The sequence below is a fragment of the Pungitius pungitius genome, chromosome 7 (assembly GCF_949316345.1).
Source record: "Pungitius pungitius chromosome 7, fPunPun2.1, whole genome shotgun sequence".
Lineage (NCBI taxonomy): Eukaryota > Metazoa > Chordata > Actinopteri > Perciformes > Gasterosteidae > Pungitius > Pungitius pungitius.
Window position 1 is genome coordinate 8,483,903 of NC_084906.1, and position 19,905 is coordinate 8,503,807.

Genomic DNA, 19,905 nt, shown 5'->3' on the forward strand with positions numbered 1-19,905 from the left:
AAGGAAAGACACTCTTATCACACGTCGTATCAGATTGCTCAAAATAAATAATGGCTAAATTCAGAGGAAGATGTGTGACCTTTATCCTTTCTTAGGAAGTGAATATCAGGATAAAATTCACCAAATCTACCGGCTGTTTACACTCTTATTAAAAAAGGCAGCTTTTCATTGAGGACATTAAAACCGTTCTTCCATTGAACAGTATTTGGTTTTGCTGCATCAACTGCAAAAGGATTTCAATGCTGTGTGTGTGTGTGTGTGCTGTCTGCTGGGTAAGAAAGGTGAACCGGGTCACTTTTCCGCTCTGCTGGGGGGGGGGGGGGTGACCTGTGTTTATGTGTTTAACAAGGGAGTCAACGAGGGCAAAGAACTACAAAAGCAACAACAGCATTGTGATAAAAACAAAAGGTCTCCTGGGTAATTCAACAACATGGAGTTGATGGTAGCCAAGTTTTCTCTCTTCTGATGGCGGTTGCCTGGTGGCTTTCCTCATGCTTCCACACTCAACAGTGGTGGAATGTCACTAAGTGTACAAGGTAGACTACATCTCTAAATGCAATATTGAACCTTTTGCTCATACACTTTTGTCTGACAGCTTTGATTAATTTGCAAATTGTTAATACAAATAATAGCTTGACTCAGACAGGATGCATAGCTCCTCCTCCGCTAGATTAGGTCCCGCTTTTTTAGTATTATTCATAGTGGAGAGCATTGCAAGCAGTGAGGCTGGGGGCTGTAAAAATAAAAGTCCTTGAAAAAAACACATTTCCTGTCCTCTCTCTCTCTCGGCCTCTCTCATTCTCTCTCTTTGGTTTTTGGCTTTAGGACAGACTCGAGGAAACTCGCTGGGCTTTGTTCTCCCTATCTAACAATCTACCCCCTCTCTTTCGCTGTGTGTGCTGTCGGATGCCAGACGTCTTGTGGTGACGGCGAGCTGTGGAATAAAGGGGAGGGGTGCTACCAAAGTGTGAAGTGTGTGTGACAGCATTCCTCTTCCTCTGAGCGTGTGCAGGAGGTGAAGAAGGCGAACAGAGAGCTCCAACAACTTGTAGGTAGGTGCCAACCAGCTTTCACACACTCTCGGCTGTTGCTATCTTGTACTGACACTTGCCTCCAACAGGCCTCGACACAAAAACAATCACCAAAATCTGGGATTTCCTTCCTTTCATTCTATTATGGCTACTTCTCTAAAAAACTGGTAAACGCACACGTTTGTGCACAGTGTGCTCCTCTGCTTTGACATGCTGAGGATGTGATTAGAGCAGCAGGAGCTCAGCGGAAACTTTCTCTGCAGTGTTTTGTTTCAGTGCGGCAGGGAGACCCCCAGACCTGCATGTGTGCCCACAATATGGACAGATGAGCTCTCTCTAAGGAAAGATTAACTCACTGTATGCAGGAAAACGTACTGTTCAAAATGATAAAGGTTTGGATGAAAATAAGTCACTCTAAAAATATATATATTAAATATATAAATAAGTTACTAGATGAACGGATAAAGTCACTTTAAGTTAATGTTATAATAGATGTGCATTGTAGAACGATAACACCACTTACCTACCAGATAAAGTCAATGTTTTGACTTGAATGCAGTCTACAGTGAGAGAAAGTCACTGCAACAGAATCACCTAACTACATCCACTGCATGGACAGAAATGTACTATATGGACACAGGTAAGGGCATTTGATGAGCAGACAAACTCCCTGAATGGACAAATATCTCCCAAAACGGACAGATATCTCCCAAAACGGACAGATATCTCACTGAATGGACAGATATCTGAGTGAATGGACAGATCTCTCCATGAAAGGACAGGTGTTTCAAAGAATGGACAAAAATCTCCTTGAATGGAAAGATATCTGATTGTATCTACATACATTTTGCTGATTGGAAAGATTTCTCACTGAATGGACAGATAGCTCCCTTTATGGACACCCTTTGTATAGGGGTGGCGGGGGCTCAACTAATGTCAAAGTGTCCTTGTGCCAGACAGTGAAACAATGAAAAGTTGCTTTTTAAGTGCCTTATAGCATCCCACTGCTCCAAAAATCCGACCTGTCCATTTGAAGCCTATATATGTAAAAAAAAAGATTTACTTACTGACAAACAGATAAACTCAATTAATGACAGACAAACTCACAAATAGACAGATGTATATAAATATCCAGATACACTTATGAACAAAGAACAAAGAAACATACAAACATTTGTACAAGCAGATAAACACAAATAAAGCTAAACCCACATATAAGGCGGTAGAAATAATTGAAGAATATAGTGGCCTGAATAGATAAACTCATTGGACACACTAAAGAGAAATGGGTGGGCTTAAAGTAGAAAGATTACATAGCAATAAAATCCAATTGTAGCTTGTTAAGTTAACTTTATTGACCCAGACCAGCCAATAATAATATTTTTTAAGAGCAAGTTGATGATCAAGATCAAACACATATTGTGTCTGTTGTTGGTAATGCAGCTATAGTAAGAGTTACTGCAGGAGTACCAGCCTGGTTGGGAAGTCGCATGAGCAGCAGCAGCTCAAAAGCAATTGTTGTTTTGTTTTTACATGTTTTGGTCCTGTCTTTTTATGCGCTGTTTTAAAAAGTATCATTTTTAAGAATTTAAACTTTTGTATGTTTAGAGTCTTGTGCTGCTTTGTGGTTTGAACATGAAAATGTGTCCGAAACGAAATACTCTGTATGTTTGGAATGCGAGGAAATCCAAGTTTTTTAAGTTGGGCACAGTTTGCAGTGAAACAGTGTAGAAACTGACAATGGTTGGATCTGAAGATAATTATCATGTTTCATTCAGAACAGTTGCATTTCACCTCAGACAGTGTGTTTCCCATCAGCAGCAGTGAGTCACAGCAGCTGGTGGATCATTTATCAGACGTCCCGTCTCGGCAACCACTTCTGCTGCTCCGATCGAGTCTTTTCAGACCGGCTCTGCAGGTTGAGATTGGAAATGGAATTCCTCTCAGAGAGACAGCAGGGATGTAAGAACTGTCTGTTAAACAACAGCGACCTTCCATTATAGTATCAGCGTGTTAATTGTGGGAACAGGTGAATGATGACATGTAAAGTGATCTATCGGAGGACTACAGAGGAGCTATAAACTATTTAACATTTACCTGAGCGGACCCAGCTCCATTTGCCATGTGCATATGCCGTACCCAATAGCTCCAGACCATGTCCCGACCTTCATTTCATATAATCTAAAGCCACATTTATTTAGCTTCATGTTCCAGTGAGCATCTTTCCTGGAAACAAACCTACACAAGTAAAACAAGATGAGTAAGAAGACTAATTCTTACTGACAGCACTTGTCATCGGGTTTGATTCTGCGAGTCCAGTTACATTTCACCACAGCACCGTTTATAGAGTACATAAATGACTCTGGCAGAAAAAAACGTCACAGTAAAAGTCCTACGTGAAGTACGGAATCCTCAAAAGTTCACAAAGTTCAACACAGCTGCAGCTGCATACACATACACACACACACACACACACCCTCATCAACCTGGAAACCTAAAACTAACGAAGCAACGCTGGTCTGGCTGGATGGGAAGTGACACGCTGGTTCCAGTTGGTGCCCTGCTTTGATCCTGAAAACACCCCCTGCCTCCCCCTTGCCCCCCTCCCCCGCTCCACCCCGGTCCCATGCCATTTCCAGCACCTCGCAGGTCACGCAGATTAACCCCTTGTTTCCTGCAGTGGGCCTTAGTTTTGAAGTGAAATGGAGGGTGAAAGCGCTTTCCTGCTCCCTGTGTGCAGTGACGGGGAGAAGCCAGGCCGGCCAGCTACATGCTTAATGGGTTTGGTAAACTAGATGTGTTTTTGGTGTTGGCTATTGGCAGTTGTAGGCATTCATAGATGCAGCTTCTCCTTTTTTTTAGCAAAAAGCAAAAAGAGTTATAAGGAATGAATGTTGACTATGGAGGAGGTTCGGAGCAGGTTATGAATTTGCAAATGTGTTTGTCAGCTTCTAAATGCATCACATTCTAAAATTCTGCTCCAAAAACTTTTTTATTAAAAGTGCCTTGAATATGGGAAGGGAAAGGGGGGAAATGTCTCCCCATCTATGCAGCTCTATGTAGCGTACAAACTTTTTGTCTGCTGTCTCAGCGAGCGACTATTTGTTGACACGATCATGTTTCTCTATTTCTGGTGGTCAGCTGAACAAAACTACTAAGGAGATGACACATTTGTTTGTTCTTTTATCAAACAGAGTGAACTTCTTAACCAAGGAGAAAATAATTGCAGTGACCCATAACATTTAAAATTCATAGATCCGTTACTCAAATGAAAACTCCCAGTGTCATTGGTTTCTGAAAACACACAGCACAATATTTTGAACTCCCAGTAAGCAGCCTAAATTCATAACTACAGCCTTGTCCCTTCACCACAAAGCCAAAACGTGAAGATAAATATGGAATTTAACAGGGTGGTTGTCCTACTGTGTAAGAAGTAGTGGAGTTACTCTGATTTGTTTTTGTCATTTCTTAATCCCGTTCTGCAGGTGACACCGGACCAAAGGAGGAGGGCACGTGCTGCAACAGACTGAATGGAAGACGCCTTGCCCTTCATCCTCCATCGGCTCGCTTTGCTCCAGAACACAACTTCCAAAACGACATGGCTGCCGTCAGTGCTCCAGGGTTGCTGCTGTTGCTGGCGGCGACCACGTCTGTCTGCGGCGGGAGACTGGTGGCAGTGAACTCGGGCGTGGAGGTCTCAAGAGGTCTGTCAGTTGTCGTCACGCAGAGGGAGCTGAAGATCAGCACGCCCCCCACCGTAGACTGTAAGGTGGAGGTGGTGATGAACGAGCCCGTCACTCAGAGGGTGGGGAAACTGACCCCTCAGGTGAGGACACGCCTGTTGTAGTAGTTGTACAGTTGCACATGCAGTCAGCCGGTCCAGTGGTTTTACTGGCCTTCGGTCCTGTGGGGTTTGCAGGTGTTTGACTGCAGCTTCCTGGAGGGCGAAATAAAATACGTCCACGATGGAAGTCCTCTGCTGGACGAGGACACAGTGATGCTGAGGGTGTACAGGTCAGTTAGTAACAGCATTAGAGCAGTTATGCTACAGCGTAATATGAGTATAGTTGTTCATAGTTTAATCCGACCTGCCGGTGGGTTGAGCTCGGATGACCTTTCTATTTTGAGAATTACAGAGAAAGACATAAATTGCGTTTCTATAAAAGTAGCTGGTATTTCTAAAAAGTCCACTAGGGGTCGCACTCAGTGAGTGAGCTCATGCGTTAGACCAGGGGACCAGGTCGTTCACCATCGCAGTGGCGGCACCGCCCCCCTAGGATTTTTAATGGTCTGGCCCACTTGGGATCAAAGTGGGAAGTATCTGGCCTAAACCTAAAATGAGTTTGACACCCCTGATCTACTGTATGAAGGCCTAGCACAGTAACAAAAATAAATACACGGAAATATTCAAATAAAATGCTATTAATGGTAATATGAAGAAAAGAAAATACCAGTGTGTTTGGATTAATACATTGAAACCAAATCCCAATGGCGCTCCTTTGACACTCCTTTAAAGGTTTGCGGCCTCGGACACGCTGGTGGAGACGGTGGTCCTGTCGGTGAGGGTGGTGGACACGGGCTCCGGCGTGGTGGAGCTGGGCAGCTCTCCGCTCGTGGTGCCCCTGTTCTATGGTTTATCCAACGCCATCGACAGCTCCGTCGTGAACATCCGCACCACGGCAGACATGGCCTGCATCGTAAGGCTGATGACCAGCGACACCAGGGTCCCGGCTCTGGGTCGGCTGGTCACAGAGGGGGATTCCGCTCAGAGGAAGGGTACGCCGCCCCCCCATGTTTTTGTCAGCCTATTGAATGGTGTTCAAACCACTAAGTAGGTGTCCTATCTGGCCAACAGATGACCAAACTAACCCCTGGTTATTACAAATCAAGAAATGTTAACAAGGATGCTTTTGCTTATTAGTGATGATTTACACATGCACAACCGCGATGCTGCTGCATCCCTGCCGCTTGCTTTGTCTCCCATCGTCTGTTGTCCTCCCTCAGGCAGAGAGACACCGGCGCTCTGTCCCGGGAACAGACCCTGTCGCCACGACACCAAAGAAGTTAGTTTCCTAAAAATCAGCTGCCAGGACTTCCTGAGCTCCGGTCTGAAATACCAGCACCTCCGCCCTCCGTCACCGGAGATCGACTACATCCCCATCCGGGTGGAGCTGAGGCAGCAGGGCACCAGGGCTCTGATGGAGGTACAGGCAACATTACACTCCATTTTGATCACAGTGCTGTAAGGAAAACAACTTGTGGCAATATTACTCAAAAGTGCTTTAATTGAACAAAAGCGCTCCGCAGCAGCTTCAGTCTCTCTCCAAGGCGGATGTTGTCCAGGTGAGATCAGAGTCTGAGAGGTTTATTGGCAGTCAAAAGGTGACATCCCACTTTCCTGTTCTCAGCTCTGTGGAAGTGGGAGCAGGCTTCAAAAACAGACCTAAATGTCAAAACTCAACATTTTTTAACAAAGAAATGCCGTTTTTAACACGTCTAGGGCTTACTCTACAACACCAGGTGTAACAGCAAAAGTTGTGGCAGCATGTGTTGATTTCTAAGTGATACACTTGTTGTGTTAAAACATACACTGAAAAGTTAGGAATCAGCAGTTGTATCCATGTGTTTCTTTCAATTAAGAACTATTTTAAATGTACAGTATAATTTAAACCCCAAATTACTTTTTTGACATTTTCAATGGGTTTGGCTGTAAGGTTTTAATTACATTTTTTTAAACAAAAAACCACACAGTATAATGGGAGAATACTTTCCTTCTAAACTCTCTAATTAACGAGTAACACTATTAGAGAATATCTATGCCGGGATAGCTCCAAATCTACTAAACCAGCCTCAATTTTATGGAGCAGAGCTGGTTGGTTTTCACACCCTGGTCACAGCTGGTTGATCCTACTGCTGGGATTGGCCAATTTGTGTTTGAAACAAAGAAACACATGTTTTCATAATATTCTGCCATAGCTGGTCTACTCGCGTTAAGTGACTTGCTCAATGCCCTGTTGCTGCTACAGCTCACAGTCATCTATGGCCCCACCCACCAGATGCAAAAAAGACCACCGTCCACTTTATTACAGACCTCCACCTTCCAATCCCCTTTTCCCCGCCTCTGCAGGCACAGTCGGTGTGGCTGCCGGTTCTGATCCATGGTGCAATGCAGAACCAGCCCCCCCATGCCGCCTTCATGGCCTCCTTCATCATGGAGGTGGACCAGTTCATCCTCACCCCGCTCACCACAGCCTCCCTGGACGCCAATGACCACGAGACGGCGCAGGAGAGGCTGGTCTTCAACGTGTCCGCCCCGCCCGACGAGGGCTACATCACCCACCTGGACGACCACACAAAGCCTGTCACGTCCTTCACATGGCTGGACCTCCACGAGATGAAGGTGGCCTACCAGCCGCCCAACAGCAGCCAATCGCACCGCAGGAACTACGAGGTAGGGGGGTTATGCTAATTGGAATGAAGGTTAAAGATAAGACTAAAAATATATGCCGTGTTGTAAAAAAAAATGCATTTTTTACCTGCTCACAATAAAAAAAGTAGAAAAATCTTCATTAGGATTTAAAATAAATCCCCAGAATGTTTCTCAGGAACCTTTTTTTTTTTTATTGTTTGCAGAATTTCTAGTCAAAACACAAAATCCGTCTTTAATTATTTTGTTTTAATGGTCGAATTTTACATTTATGTCTATCTGTAAATCTATTTCATGTAAGGTGGAGTTCCAGGCTATAGATAGTTCCTACATGACCAGCCCACCCATTGTGGTACACGTCTCCATCAGGGTGACGGAAACAAACGCCCCCAGAGTCTCCTGGAACATGGGTACAAAAGTTTTACTAAATAAAAACCTTCACATTGTTTAATCTATATATTACATCCCTTACTAAAGTCAAACTGAGCAAACATTGTTTAACCTCAACTTTAAAGGCTGTTGTCTTCCTGTGTCTGCAGGTTTGGATCTGCTAGAAGGTCAGTCTCGACCAATCACATGGGAGGAGCTCCAGATAGTGGACAACGACAATATCGATGCAGTCTATCTGGTGGCTGTGGACGGGCCTCTTCATGGACGCCTCAGTGTCAGAGGTGAGGTCAAACTTACATCTTGTTCTCGTTACCCCCTGCACCTCATTGATGTATATCTGTGTCACCAGCGTAACCCTAGTGTTACCAGGGCGTTACCACAGAAACCCATAGGATAGGTTGGTGATGTCTTGATACAAATCCGATATGATCACATGCAAATCTGCATATTCCATCCACGCCTTGCAGCTACACTAATATACCACAATGAGTGGGTTGGTGTAAATCACTGAGTGTGCAGTATCAGCAGCGGCATTTCTTTAACCTGTGAATGTTTTAATTGTGGGTTTTTGCACAAATCCAAGTTATGCTTGCGTCGAAAATGTGTGTCAAAAACCCAAAAGCAGCTTGATCAAAGGAATACGTCAATGAATCCTGAGTGGCGTCCGGATTGGATGCAAACTGGGGATTGAGGAATGATGGAGTGCGGTAAAAAATGCATTTTTGCACCTTATTCCCCACATGCAGTGCACAGACGGAGTCCTATTGCTATATGGGTGAACCCTAGTTAGATCCTCCGTCCCCGTACCTCGGCCTGTTTGGTCGTGTGCTGGTATTCCAACACCCTGGGAATTCCCACAGAACGTCTTCTGGCCTTTTCTGCCCTTTTTCCTCCATGTGTTGCCCATCCGTAAGGGACTGTGGTGTGGCTGGGGAAGCATATGTCTAGTGGCCCTGCATGTGTTTCTTAATCAGGTGTAAAATGGGGCCGTGGCCGCTTCGCCGGAGGAGGGAGACAGAAGAGGGGGGGCGGTGGCAGCCCCCTCTGTCCCTTCCAGCCCAGCGCGCTGGGACACGGCATCTTTGTCTGGGAACGGGGAGCAGGACCGAGCAGATTGGAGGGATTTATGGCATTTCATGCCGCCATGCACAAGGAGCAGATGCACTGTCCCCAAACAGGTTTTTATGCTACCAGCTAGGGTGGGGGGTTGAAGGAGGAGGGGGGTGACAGGAGTGCAGGCACCCCCTGCAGAGAGAATCTAAGATGGAGAAAAGGCCAGTTTTTCACCTGATTCTCCAACTCGTTTCACCAAATGTCATTTTTAATATATAATAATACTAGTCTAGACGCATTCTGAAACAGCAAATAATGGTGACCTGCAGGAGCATCTCACAGTGGGCTTCAGCAGGGATACCTTTCTTTTGTATAGGAATCCTTGAATTACCAAATAGAGAGAAATACATATTATATTTTATTAAAGTTTTACTGATGCCACTCGAGAAAGAGTTTTCTGAAAGGCTACATCACTACAATAAATTGAATTTGACTAAAATATTTTAGCGAATCATTCCAAATCGAATACGTCCATCCTAAATGCGATGCAGTGGGTTATGCGTTGGGTGTGTAGAAGAGACAAGGATGTATGAAGAGAACTGGATTCAGCACTGGAGGCCGTGTCTCCAAATGAGAGAAAATTACTGGAATGACCAGTCTCTTGCTGTCATGTTTTATTTTATATTTTATTATCTGTTCAGGTACTGTTGTCCTCCATAGCGCTCTGCTAGCAGCAGCAAGGATTCTGCTCAGAACTTCCACAATCACAAACCGAGAGTCTGCAGCATCCAGGATGAAATTCTTCTTTAAAAATCCCTTTAGAATCATACTTCAAACCTGCTGTTCAGACTTTTCAAAAGATACAAAATGCCTTCTTCTGTCTTTTTTTACCCTCCCGCCTCTTCCTGGTATAATTATCTTAAAACTCTGTTCTCCCTTTCTTTCTGTCTTTATAACCAACAACCATCAAAAACCTGCAGAAAAATCCCAACAGTACAGCAGAGTAGTTGGCTGGTTGTTGAAACTTTGGTCCCAGTAGGCTTGTTTCCCCCCCATCCCCTCTCCCATGTTGGACAACAGCACCTGCTCTAGAATCCTTTTTTATTTCCCCCAGTATTGACTCTTGTTTACTGAAAACAAAAGTTTGGCTTTGCTCCGCTTACATGTATGTGCCGTACGTAGGAGGCCTGTAGGAAGCTGTCCTCTGGTGGAGTTGTGTCTCTGAGGAGAGTTCTGCTGACCCTCCATGCTGCAACTCAAAGAGGGGGGGGGCATCACTGCAGGCTCCGTCCAACGCCTTCAGCCAAATGGATGGCTGCCTGTCCTGATGCTCAAACGCGCACACATACACATACACACCTCTCATTCTATTTCCTCCGTTATGGGCCTGTTGCCCAATGCCACCTTTGGGCCCAATTATCAAGTTGTTTCCATCTACTTGGACCGGTAGCCGCCGTACCCCCCCCCAAACTCGGCAAAGTCGCTAATGAGGTTTGGGGCTCGTGACCGCTCATCTCTCTCAATCTGTCTGATGACCTTGCCCTTCTGTCTCCCTGGCACACGCGAGAGGGAGACAACCCCCCACCCAACGCTGGCAAAGGACGCCACGTTGTACCCCACTAGTGCGGACCCTCAGCCAGTGCCTCGCTTTGCCTTCAGGCGCTTCTGAGAGAAACTTGTTATTATCCAAATGACAATGGGAGATAAAAATTGGCGCATGTGTCGGAAAGGATAATTGAATCAAAAAGGCAAAGTTTTGGCTTTGGAAACAACAGCGCAGCCCCTGCGACGTCAACACATGTCCGCCAGTCATGTGACGCTCCTCTGTTAGCGGTTAGCATGATGTACAGAGCGAATGAGGCCAGCCAGCAACAGAGGGCCAACAGATGGACACGGCCTACATTCAATGTGGGACAGTCAAGTTTTCTCATGTTCTATCCAACTCTTTGCAAAGTCCAGACTCTACAGAATAAGGAAACATCTATTATTTTTTTCTTTTAATAGTTAACTTCAATCATTCACGTTATTTAAATATCTCCATATATTTGCTCTTTACATCCAGTGACGTAGTAAATGTAGACATAAAATGACCTATAATCTATATCCATCCATAAAAAACAAAATGGCAAAAATACATTAAAATAATTTAGATTTAATTTTTACTGCAAATGCATGAAAATATATGGAGTATATTTGATTTCATTTAAATGTATATTTCAGATAATGGACTGGGTTCCATAGATGTTTGTCATGCTCAAAAGCGTCATTATGCAAGAGACAACAAATCCTGTTTTTCATGACTAAACTACACAAAAACAGAAACTAAAAAAATTTAATTTTATTATTTGGAACAATATAACCTTTCCCTAGAAAGCAGCCTAATGATTTTGTTTTTTGATCTGGGGTTAGAAAAACCCATGATGAGTTCATCTCTTGGTCCATCAACCATTTTGGATCGTTTCAAAAATGTGTAAAATTGTATAATACACATTGAGGTAATCCAAACTACTTTACTAGAATATTGGTTCTGGGAAGGCTGAAGAAAAATAATCATGTGTGTTGGACACCGCTCTGGTCATTTTATTTCGTTCTAAAAGTCTTATTAACTGTAGCGGTAAAATCAAATCAAAATACAAATGACTCCAGAGAATGGATAGTTTGTTCTAGTACATGTATGAGTCAATCATTATTTACATAGTGAGACTTCCTCACACACATGTAGCCTCCTCCCCAGATGTAGACTCATGGACAGTCACGGACAGTCTCTCCTGTTTCCCCCTAGGCGGGAAGGCGTTCATGTTCCGCGTGCGGGACCTGCGGGAGGGCGCGGTGGTCTACCACCACTCCGACAGCGACAGCACGCGCGACCACGTCGTCTTCCGCATCAGCGACGGCCGCCACAGCATCCGCCACAAGTTCCCCATCAACGTGCTGCCCAAGGACGACTCCCCGCCATTCCTCATCAACAACGTGGCGGTGGAGGTGCGCGAGGGGGGCGCCGTGCGGCTGGAGGAGTACACGCTGCTGGCCTCCGACCTGGACTCCAGCGATGACTACATCCTCTACCGGGTGGGTTCAGGGCCCCGGGCCGGTCAGCTGGTGCGGAAGACCTCTCCCTACGAGACAGGTGAGGGAGGGGCCTGTTTAGTTGGAATCGAGGAATAGAAGAGCTAGAAGAAGACATAGAAATAGAAGACATGTTTGGGTTATTGTAAAGGTCAAAGGTTGAGACTGGGGTTAGAAATTATAAATAAAATCCCTCAAGACATCCATCATGTTTTTTATAACATGTTAAAATATTTAACAATTGCATATAACAACAACAACAAAGTATGTTTTTACATCACACAGTGCTGAAAGAGATATGTACTCCATAAACTGTATTTGTACAATGCGTTCAAGCCTCTTTTATTTTGAAAAACATTCTCCTTAAAGAGTGCTTTTGTTAATTGTGACTAGTTTCTTTCTCGGGTTCAACGTAGCTTTGGAACTGAAACGAGCTGAAACATCTTCAACCATTTCACTTTTGACGCTTTTATTTGTCATGCAAACAACAATTACAGTGGAGAGGTAGTTGACAATGAATCTTTTGGGCCTCAGACTTCCTTGCAGTCTGAAAATGTCTCCATTTTAAATTAAACAATTCCTCTCCTCTACAGCCTAGTTTTCAAGAGGGAGTTTTATTTGATTACATTATTTTTACAGTCTGCAGTGTGTGAGTGTTTATAATCTAGAAGTGAACTTTACCTTGTAGCAGACTTTTGTCACCTCGTGAGTATTGTTTGTGTGTTTTAACTGTGCAGGAGATCCCGTGGACAGTTTCCTCCAGAGAGATCTGATCCAGGGTCAGATCTACTACCAGCACTCGGGAGAGGAGATGTTTGAGGACAGTTTCGACTTCATTCTGTCTGACAGCCACCAGCCGCCCAACCTGTCCCAGACATATGTGAGTCACCATGGATTACAAAAACAATGCATGAACATTTACTTTAGTCCAACTTTGTGCATTTGTACAATTTGGTATTAATACTTTTACTTCAGCAAAGGATCTGAATACCTGGTCCCCTCACTGTGCATCCAGACGGTGGTGGTCCACGTTTTCCCGGTGAAGGACCAGCTGCCAGTGGAGGTCTCTGACAGCATACGCTCTCTGACCGTGAAAGAGACGGAGGTGGTTCACATCACTCGGGCTCACCTCCACTTTACCGACCGAGAGCATCCAGACACCGACTTGACCTACGTCATCACGCAGCCCTGCTTCAGCCCGTTGCATCCTGGGTGAGAACACGGACAGCACTGCTTTGGGTGTCCAGGACATGTTTGGCCTGGCGAAAAAAATGCTTATCTGGCGAGAACATAATCCTTCCAACACCTCTAACAATCCAACAATCTGTCTGATTGACACTTTTTTCCGATTCCCAAAATTGAAAGAAATGTATTTTTTTAAATGTCTTTCTTTTTGTTTTGAGGCTCATGGACGCAGGCCGTCTGTTCTACACTGACAGCGCCAACAGCATGAAGAGAGACCACATGGTTCCAGTGTTAAAGTCCTTCACACAGGTTTGAAACAGCATCGTGATATTCACAAGCAGCACAATTCCTACTTAAAAAAATATTTCACCCTCCAAACAGCCTGCAATAACTACAAAAAGAATACGCAGTAATTTGTTACCCTGAATTTTGACATAGAAAGGCTAGGTTAAAATTGGCCTCCATTGATTTCAATGGTCAAGGATTTACTCTGTTGTTCGAAATTGATGGTAAAACTCGCTGATTTAAGGAATTTTTGATGTGTGAAGAATTCAGGAGTATATGAATATATATAGATGAATAAATGAGATATTGACAATAAGTCAAACATATTCTCCCAGCATGCAGTGCACCACTTGAAAGTGGCCTTCATGCCTCCGGTGGAGGACATCGGTCCGGAGCCGCTGTTCGTGCAGTTTGTCTTCTCCGTCACTGACCACCACGGAGGAGCCGTTTCCGGCCTCCTCTTCAACATCACCGTCACCCCTGTGGACGACCAGGCACCAGAGGTCAGAGGTCACACAGTGGGTTGTTGTTTTGTGGAATTGAACCTTATCGTTTGTCAAGGGTAGTTGATACCATGTGAATATTCATTTTTTACTCCTCTCCACATTAAATTCTGCAGCTCCGTGGGTTGATTTTTGTGTGCTTCCTTAGGCCTTTACCAACACGCTGCGGGTGGAGGAGGGTGGAGGGGCTTTCGTGACTGAGGAGCACCTGCTGGTTAAGGACCGAGACAGCAGGGAGGAGTCCCTGAGGGTGGAGGTCCGCAGGATGGCTGGACACGGCCGGCTGGAGCTGCAGGGTCGAGCCCTGCAGCAGGGAGACGGCTTCTCCCTGCAGGACCTGAGAGGACTCCGACTCAGGTCAGACAAAGCCTGGTGGTGTGCATCAGCTTTCACAGTTAGGTTTGGTTCAAGGTGTTGGGGTATGACAGGTATCAGCCATCGCAACGGGTCAGCAAAAAGATGTATTTTCAGTTCATTTAATAACAATGCTATTATTAACAGTTTAAACATTCAAACTCTTGTAACCTTTACCGTTATATGTTGGGTTTTAATGTATGTAAAACATTACATTAGAAAGTGATGGCAGAATAACATCCATCGAACGTCAGAGAAAAAATGATAATGTAAAAAGCTTTCTGTTTAAATAATGTATTCACAGTATGAGTAATAGTACTACACATCTGAATAATAAACTGGAGGTAGAATGTAAGAGGCATCACTGAGCACAGTTATACGGTGTTTTAAAAACACGTGTGGCAGCCAGAAAGCTGTAACCAGGTGTTTGAAATGCCAAACCTCCACCATATTTTAATAACACTGGTATTTGATATATAATGTGTTTTTTATGGAACTTATCAATATCAACACTGTACCTCTGGATATAAAGTTCAGGGTTTTGTGAAGAAATATCATCCAATTTAATTTTGGGAAATGTAGGATACATTTTCGGAGTTTGGAATAAAATGAGACACGTCATGAGACAAAATACAATATTTCATAAGTCTGTCTAAATAAGTTTTGTTTATCTATACTTTCAGGGTGTGGCACTTGAGAATATATTGATATATTATATCAATTAACAAAATACAATTTTTGACAAAATGTCCAATGCTCTAAAGAGTTCTATTTTCATTTAGTTTAAAAAATAGACCAAATAAAGCTCACTAGACATGTTGTATATGTTGTATTTTCAATGGGATCAAACAAGAAAGAAATCCAAACAGTTTAACAGTGATGTAATAGAAAACGGATGTTCTTGTCCCGATGGGTTTCAGGATCACTCACTGCAGTGACATGGAGAACAAACATGATCAAAGCTGAGTGAATATCTCAGAGAGCTAACACGCTAATTAGATGGTTGCATGCTTATGTTCCATGATTACACGCTGCAGGCCCACGTGCATTATGCCCACGTGCACTGATTCCACGTGTAAACTGTTAGTCTGCGACTTTTTTGGACTGGATCCCAGTGGAGTGTCTGTTTACTGATCCGGCTAACAGTAACATCAACTAAAACCTCAGGAGGAAGCGACACATTCAGTGGGGTCTGGCTTTTCAGATGTGGGCATGTGAACATGGGTGTATGACAGTTATTGGTCCCATGTGCATGAGTCTATTGCCGGACCCACGCATTTTCTATTCTGTCTCTCTCCTCATGCGGCCTTGCTACCCTCAAACAATATTAAAACAAATATTTTCAATTCAGGAAATTCCTTTTGCGCCTGTAGAAAGTGGTTTTATTTACAATCCCATTAGTTGACTTCAGCTGCGTGGTTTAGATCTTGCTACTGGAGACTTTTACAACTGAACCATGTTACTGTTGGTTTCTATTAACTTTATTGATGCACTGTGAGTCTGACAAAGAGACAGACAACCATTCACCCTCACACATACTGCAGGCCATTTAAAGTCACCCATTAACCAAACCCTAAGAACAGCTTCTACAGAGAAGAACACTTTTAAAACCAGATTTTGTGATTCAACTTGTGTGGTAGTGACAGACGGGGTGCGATGGCTCTGTGTGTGACAGGTATCTCCATGACGACTCGGAGACCACAGAGGATGAAGTCCATCTGAAAGTGACGGACGGTCTGAACTCGGTAGACGTTGTCCTTCCGGTACAGGTGAGTTTACCTGACCAATCGAGGTAGAGAATAGGGACTTGTTGTCTTTACCGACATCACCACAGAGCTCCTGTTTATATCTGAAAATTGACACTTAAAGCGATCAGGAAGATTTTGAAGGGCTTTTGATGATTTTTGGAATATTTTTGAATCTTTATTTGTTCCTGCTCCTGTGTAATTTGAGTCTCCTGCTGTCATCAGGTCCTGCCGATGAACGATGAACCTCCCCAGCTGGGTGGAGGGCTGCGCGGGGGGCTGAGCTGCGAGGAGGCCAGGCAGGTCCAGTTAACGGTGGACTACCTGTCAGCTACAGACCGAGACAGCGACGACTCCAGACTGACCTACATGCTGGCCCGGAGTCCAGGCAGGGGGGAGCTGCAGAGAGCAGGACTGACCGTGGACAAGTTCTCCCAGCAGGACCTGCTGCAGGGACACATTTACTACGTGCACACAGGTGAGGGATTCGTCAGTAAAACAAGACATGGCCAGATGAGATCAGCAGATGAGTTTTTGAAAAAACAGGGAGTTGAAAGTGCAAACAGGAGTTTCAGGGATTAGTTAGAAGGTAAAGAGCTGCTGTTAGTGAGAAGGTGTGATGTCTTGTTCTCACAGCATCTAGAAATGACTTATTTTGGTTTCTGTTTCAGGAGGAGAGATTGGACCCGAGGCTGTACTGGAAACCGTCACCCTCATCATCTCTGACGGCGAGGCCGGAGGGACAGATAGATGTTGCCATGGAGACGCCCCGCCCGTGCCTCTCCATGGCACACTTCCTGTCTACGACCTAAACATCACCATTCTCCCTGTCAACAACAAAGTACCCTCCGTTACTCTGGGTAAGATTTGAGAACAAGGGAACAAGAGCTGATCACACATATTTGTATAGCGTCTAGAATCTGCAAAAATAGAGGAAATATTCAAACAAAAAAATGTATAACTGACTTTCTGTTTATTTTAGAGCATGGTCCCAATAGACTAGTTTTTAGGTCTCTCTGATGTCCAAAAATGGTCATACATGTAGGTCAAACAGGGCGCTAGGGCTGCTTCATTGAAAACTGCCAGGGGGCGCTATGGAGGCAATTTACCATTTTTGAGCCAAAACTCCACATCAGCTCTTTAATGTAATCACTGAGGACACTGACAGAGTGTTTGAGTTTGCCAAGGCACCGAAATATCTGCTTGAACTTTCATGCGAAGATTGTGTTCTCACGGCAACAACGTTTTTCAATAACTCTCAATATTCCATGTGAACAATCATCAAGTCTTAAGGTTTATATGCACAAATTTGAGGATGGTTAAATGAAGGGCTAGGAGTAGCTAATCAAAGTGTAAAACCTTTGCCAATAGGTGGTGCTATAGTTTATTGAAAGTCACTGCATTGAAATACTTCATACACCAGCATCATCAACAAGAATTTCTGGACAGAAATAAGAATGTTCATTAGAGTTATAACATTTTCAAAAAAATCAACCAAAATCAACCAAAATGTATGCCAGGCCACGCCCAGGTAGTTGGATGAAAACTTTGATAACTTTTGACCACACAGGTGTAAGGATCAACTTGCCCGAATTTGAATTTGATCGGGTTTAAACTCTCAGGGGAGTTTGTTCGTTGATGAATCAAAAATATGATGGAAATGGGGAAAAACAAGCCAAAATTCACTGCAGTGCCCCCTAATGTTCAAATATTCTGAAGAAATTATGGTTAGAGATTTGGTGAGGACAAGCCAAAACATTTTGAAGTGATAGGTCTTTAACTATTAGACCACAACCCTTTCAATCTTCATTGGTCCATAACTTTGAAAATTATGAGATATCAACAAGCTTTTAATAACTTTAGATGGCATTGAGCCAATAGTTCCCTTGAAATTGGTGAGAATCGGACACAGTGTCTGAGATTAGTTCGCAAAAACATGTTTTTCACAAAATTCACAAAGAAATGTAGTTTTTCATACCATGGTTGACTTTTTTGTAGAGCATATCCAAGAGCACCTGTGTGAAATATGTCAAGTCAATCGGTGAAACTGGGCTTCCAGGGGGCGCTAGAGCGCCATTTTTGTCACGTAGGCGTGGAGGTGCAGGCGGAAGCAGGCAGGCAGACAGGACTCAAACGCAGAGAACAGGTCTTACAGAATGTGCTCTTTATTTAGCACAAAACAAACAGAAGCCAAAATAACGTGCACCAACAACGGGTAGACATGGACAATGACGCGACAAAGGACAACTGGCACACAGGGCTTAAATACACAAGGGAGGTGCAGGTGATTGGACACAGGTGGAAGCAATCAGGCAATCACAGGACAGGAAGTGAAGTTACCCAGAGACACGAGACACAAGAAAGCTACAAAATAAGACAAGCAGACCCAAACCGTGACAATTTTCTCATACTCCAATGCGCAAGTGCGATCGAAGTGGTGAAAGAAAGAAGACATCTTCAAAACACAACAGGGCTTTGCCTGACTTTCAGTTGACTCAGGCCCTAATGATTGAAGGTCATCATCCAGAATATGATGGTGAAATATCAGCAAAACATATTAATAAAAACATTGAAGCTTATCAATACAACCATCTTTAATCATTTATCACTGGGTCTGTTTGATCCTCAGTTTTGGAACACATCCCTTCTTTAAGATACGATAAAACGTGATTGGCTCTTGCCAGAGACGGTAGTCCTCTTGGGGCCGACCCCCCCTCTCCCCTCTTTTAATGGCTTTAAGCTAACAAAAACACCACGATTCTTAGTTTCAGGTCTTATCCAGTAAGGAAATATTTTATTCCATCTTTCCCAAAATTTTGTATTTAACATGCTGAATGTAAGGTACATGTAATTACATTTACTAACATGCATGTTCAGCCCGAATCCTGAGAAGTGATAAACAGGATATTTTCTGGCTCAGCTTCAGTGTGGAGAGAATGTCTCAATGAGAGACACAATCCTCCTTGTGTGTGCGTATGTATGTGTGTGTGTGTGCATTTTTGTGTGTCTGTTCACTGCTGACAATCCTCTTAATTTCAGCAAAGCAGCTCTGACCCAAACAGCACGTTGTCACCTATCAGTCCAACACACGCTGCGTTCTGGGAGATGTGAGGGGGGGGTAACATACACATGTACACACACACACACACACACTCTCATGGGGAGGGTGATATTTCTCTCCGGAGTCGGAGCCAAGAAGAGGGATTGGAGGAGCTCTGTGGTTATCAAACGAGACCAGTGACCACTGTGATTCCCACTGGTATGACTATGAGGTGTGTGAGTGTGTGTGTGTGTGTGTGTGAAACACACACATTGTAACGGCATGTTAAATGTGCAAATAATGTTTGTTTGCAGAGAGATTTTTATAAGTCATTTACATAGGGGACGTTTATGCAGAAAAGTTCTTATTTTGAAGGTCTTGCGACACTGTTCATCAACAAATCCATCTTTAAGTTCTAAAAAATGTCAAGGAGCTTAAATTTTTTTTTTTAAATCGCTAGATGGATGTTTGGTTGTGAAAGCCCCAGAGACATCCTCTGTTTACATTTTGTCTCTTACAAACAGTCAAAACTTTTTATCAGCAGCGGTCTCTCTCATTACTATTAAATAAAAGTACTCATAATAGAAACTCATAATAAATTCATAATCTGCAGCACATTCTAGCAGTGTGTCCGACTCTGACCCCGATACACTGAAGCTCATTTCCAGACACTTCCGTAAACTTGGAAAAGTTATTTCTCATTTTAAAACCAAAATATTGAATATGAATTCAACCTCTTCAAGCCAAACCTCAGAGCTGATTCTGTGTTTCTTGCAGTGTGTTGTTTGTTGTGTGTTGAACTGAGTCCATAGTCTCGTTGTTTTCA

General features: G+C 43.8%; 1 protein-coding gene across 1 annotated transcript in view; it reads left to right on the forward strand.

The window, feature by feature from the left end:
• Positions 1–912: 912 nt before the first annotated feature.
• Positions 913–19,905, forward strand: part of frem1b (Fras1 related extracellular matrix 1b) — a 41,522-nt gene continuing 22,529 nt past the window's right edge. Inside the window, exons 1-17 of the mRNA XM_062563252.1 lie at positions 913–1,052; positions 4,517–4,857; positions 4,951–5,045; positions 5,548–5,807; positions 6,036–6,235; positions 7,159–7,482; positions 7,760–7,868; positions 7,998–8,129; positions 11,684–12,028; positions 12,705–12,847; positions 12,983–13,179; positions 13,371–13,461; positions 13,773–13,940; positions 14,089–14,297; positions 15,970–16,063; positions 16,265–16,517; positions 16,711–16,899. Coding sequence (XP_062419236.1) covers positions 4,630–4,857; positions 4,951–5,045; positions 5,548–5,807; positions 6,036–6,235; positions 7,159–7,482; positions 7,760–7,868; positions 7,998–8,129; positions 11,684–12,028; positions 12,705–12,847; positions 12,983–13,179; positions 13,371–13,461; positions 13,773–13,940; positions 14,089–14,297; positions 15,970–16,063; positions 16,265–16,517; positions 16,711–16,899 — 3,037 coding nt within the window. The 5' untranslated portion in view covers positions 913–1,052; positions 4,517–4,629. The remainder of the gene's footprint in view (positions 1,053–4,516; positions 4,858–4,950; positions 5,046–5,547; positions 5,808–6,035; positions 6,236–7,158; positions 7,483–7,759; positions 7,869–7,997; positions 8,130–11,683; positions 12,029–12,704; positions 12,848–12,982; positions 13,180–13,370; positions 13,462–13,772; positions 13,941–14,088; positions 14,298–15,969; positions 16,064–16,264; positions 16,518–16,710; positions 16,900–19,905) is intronic.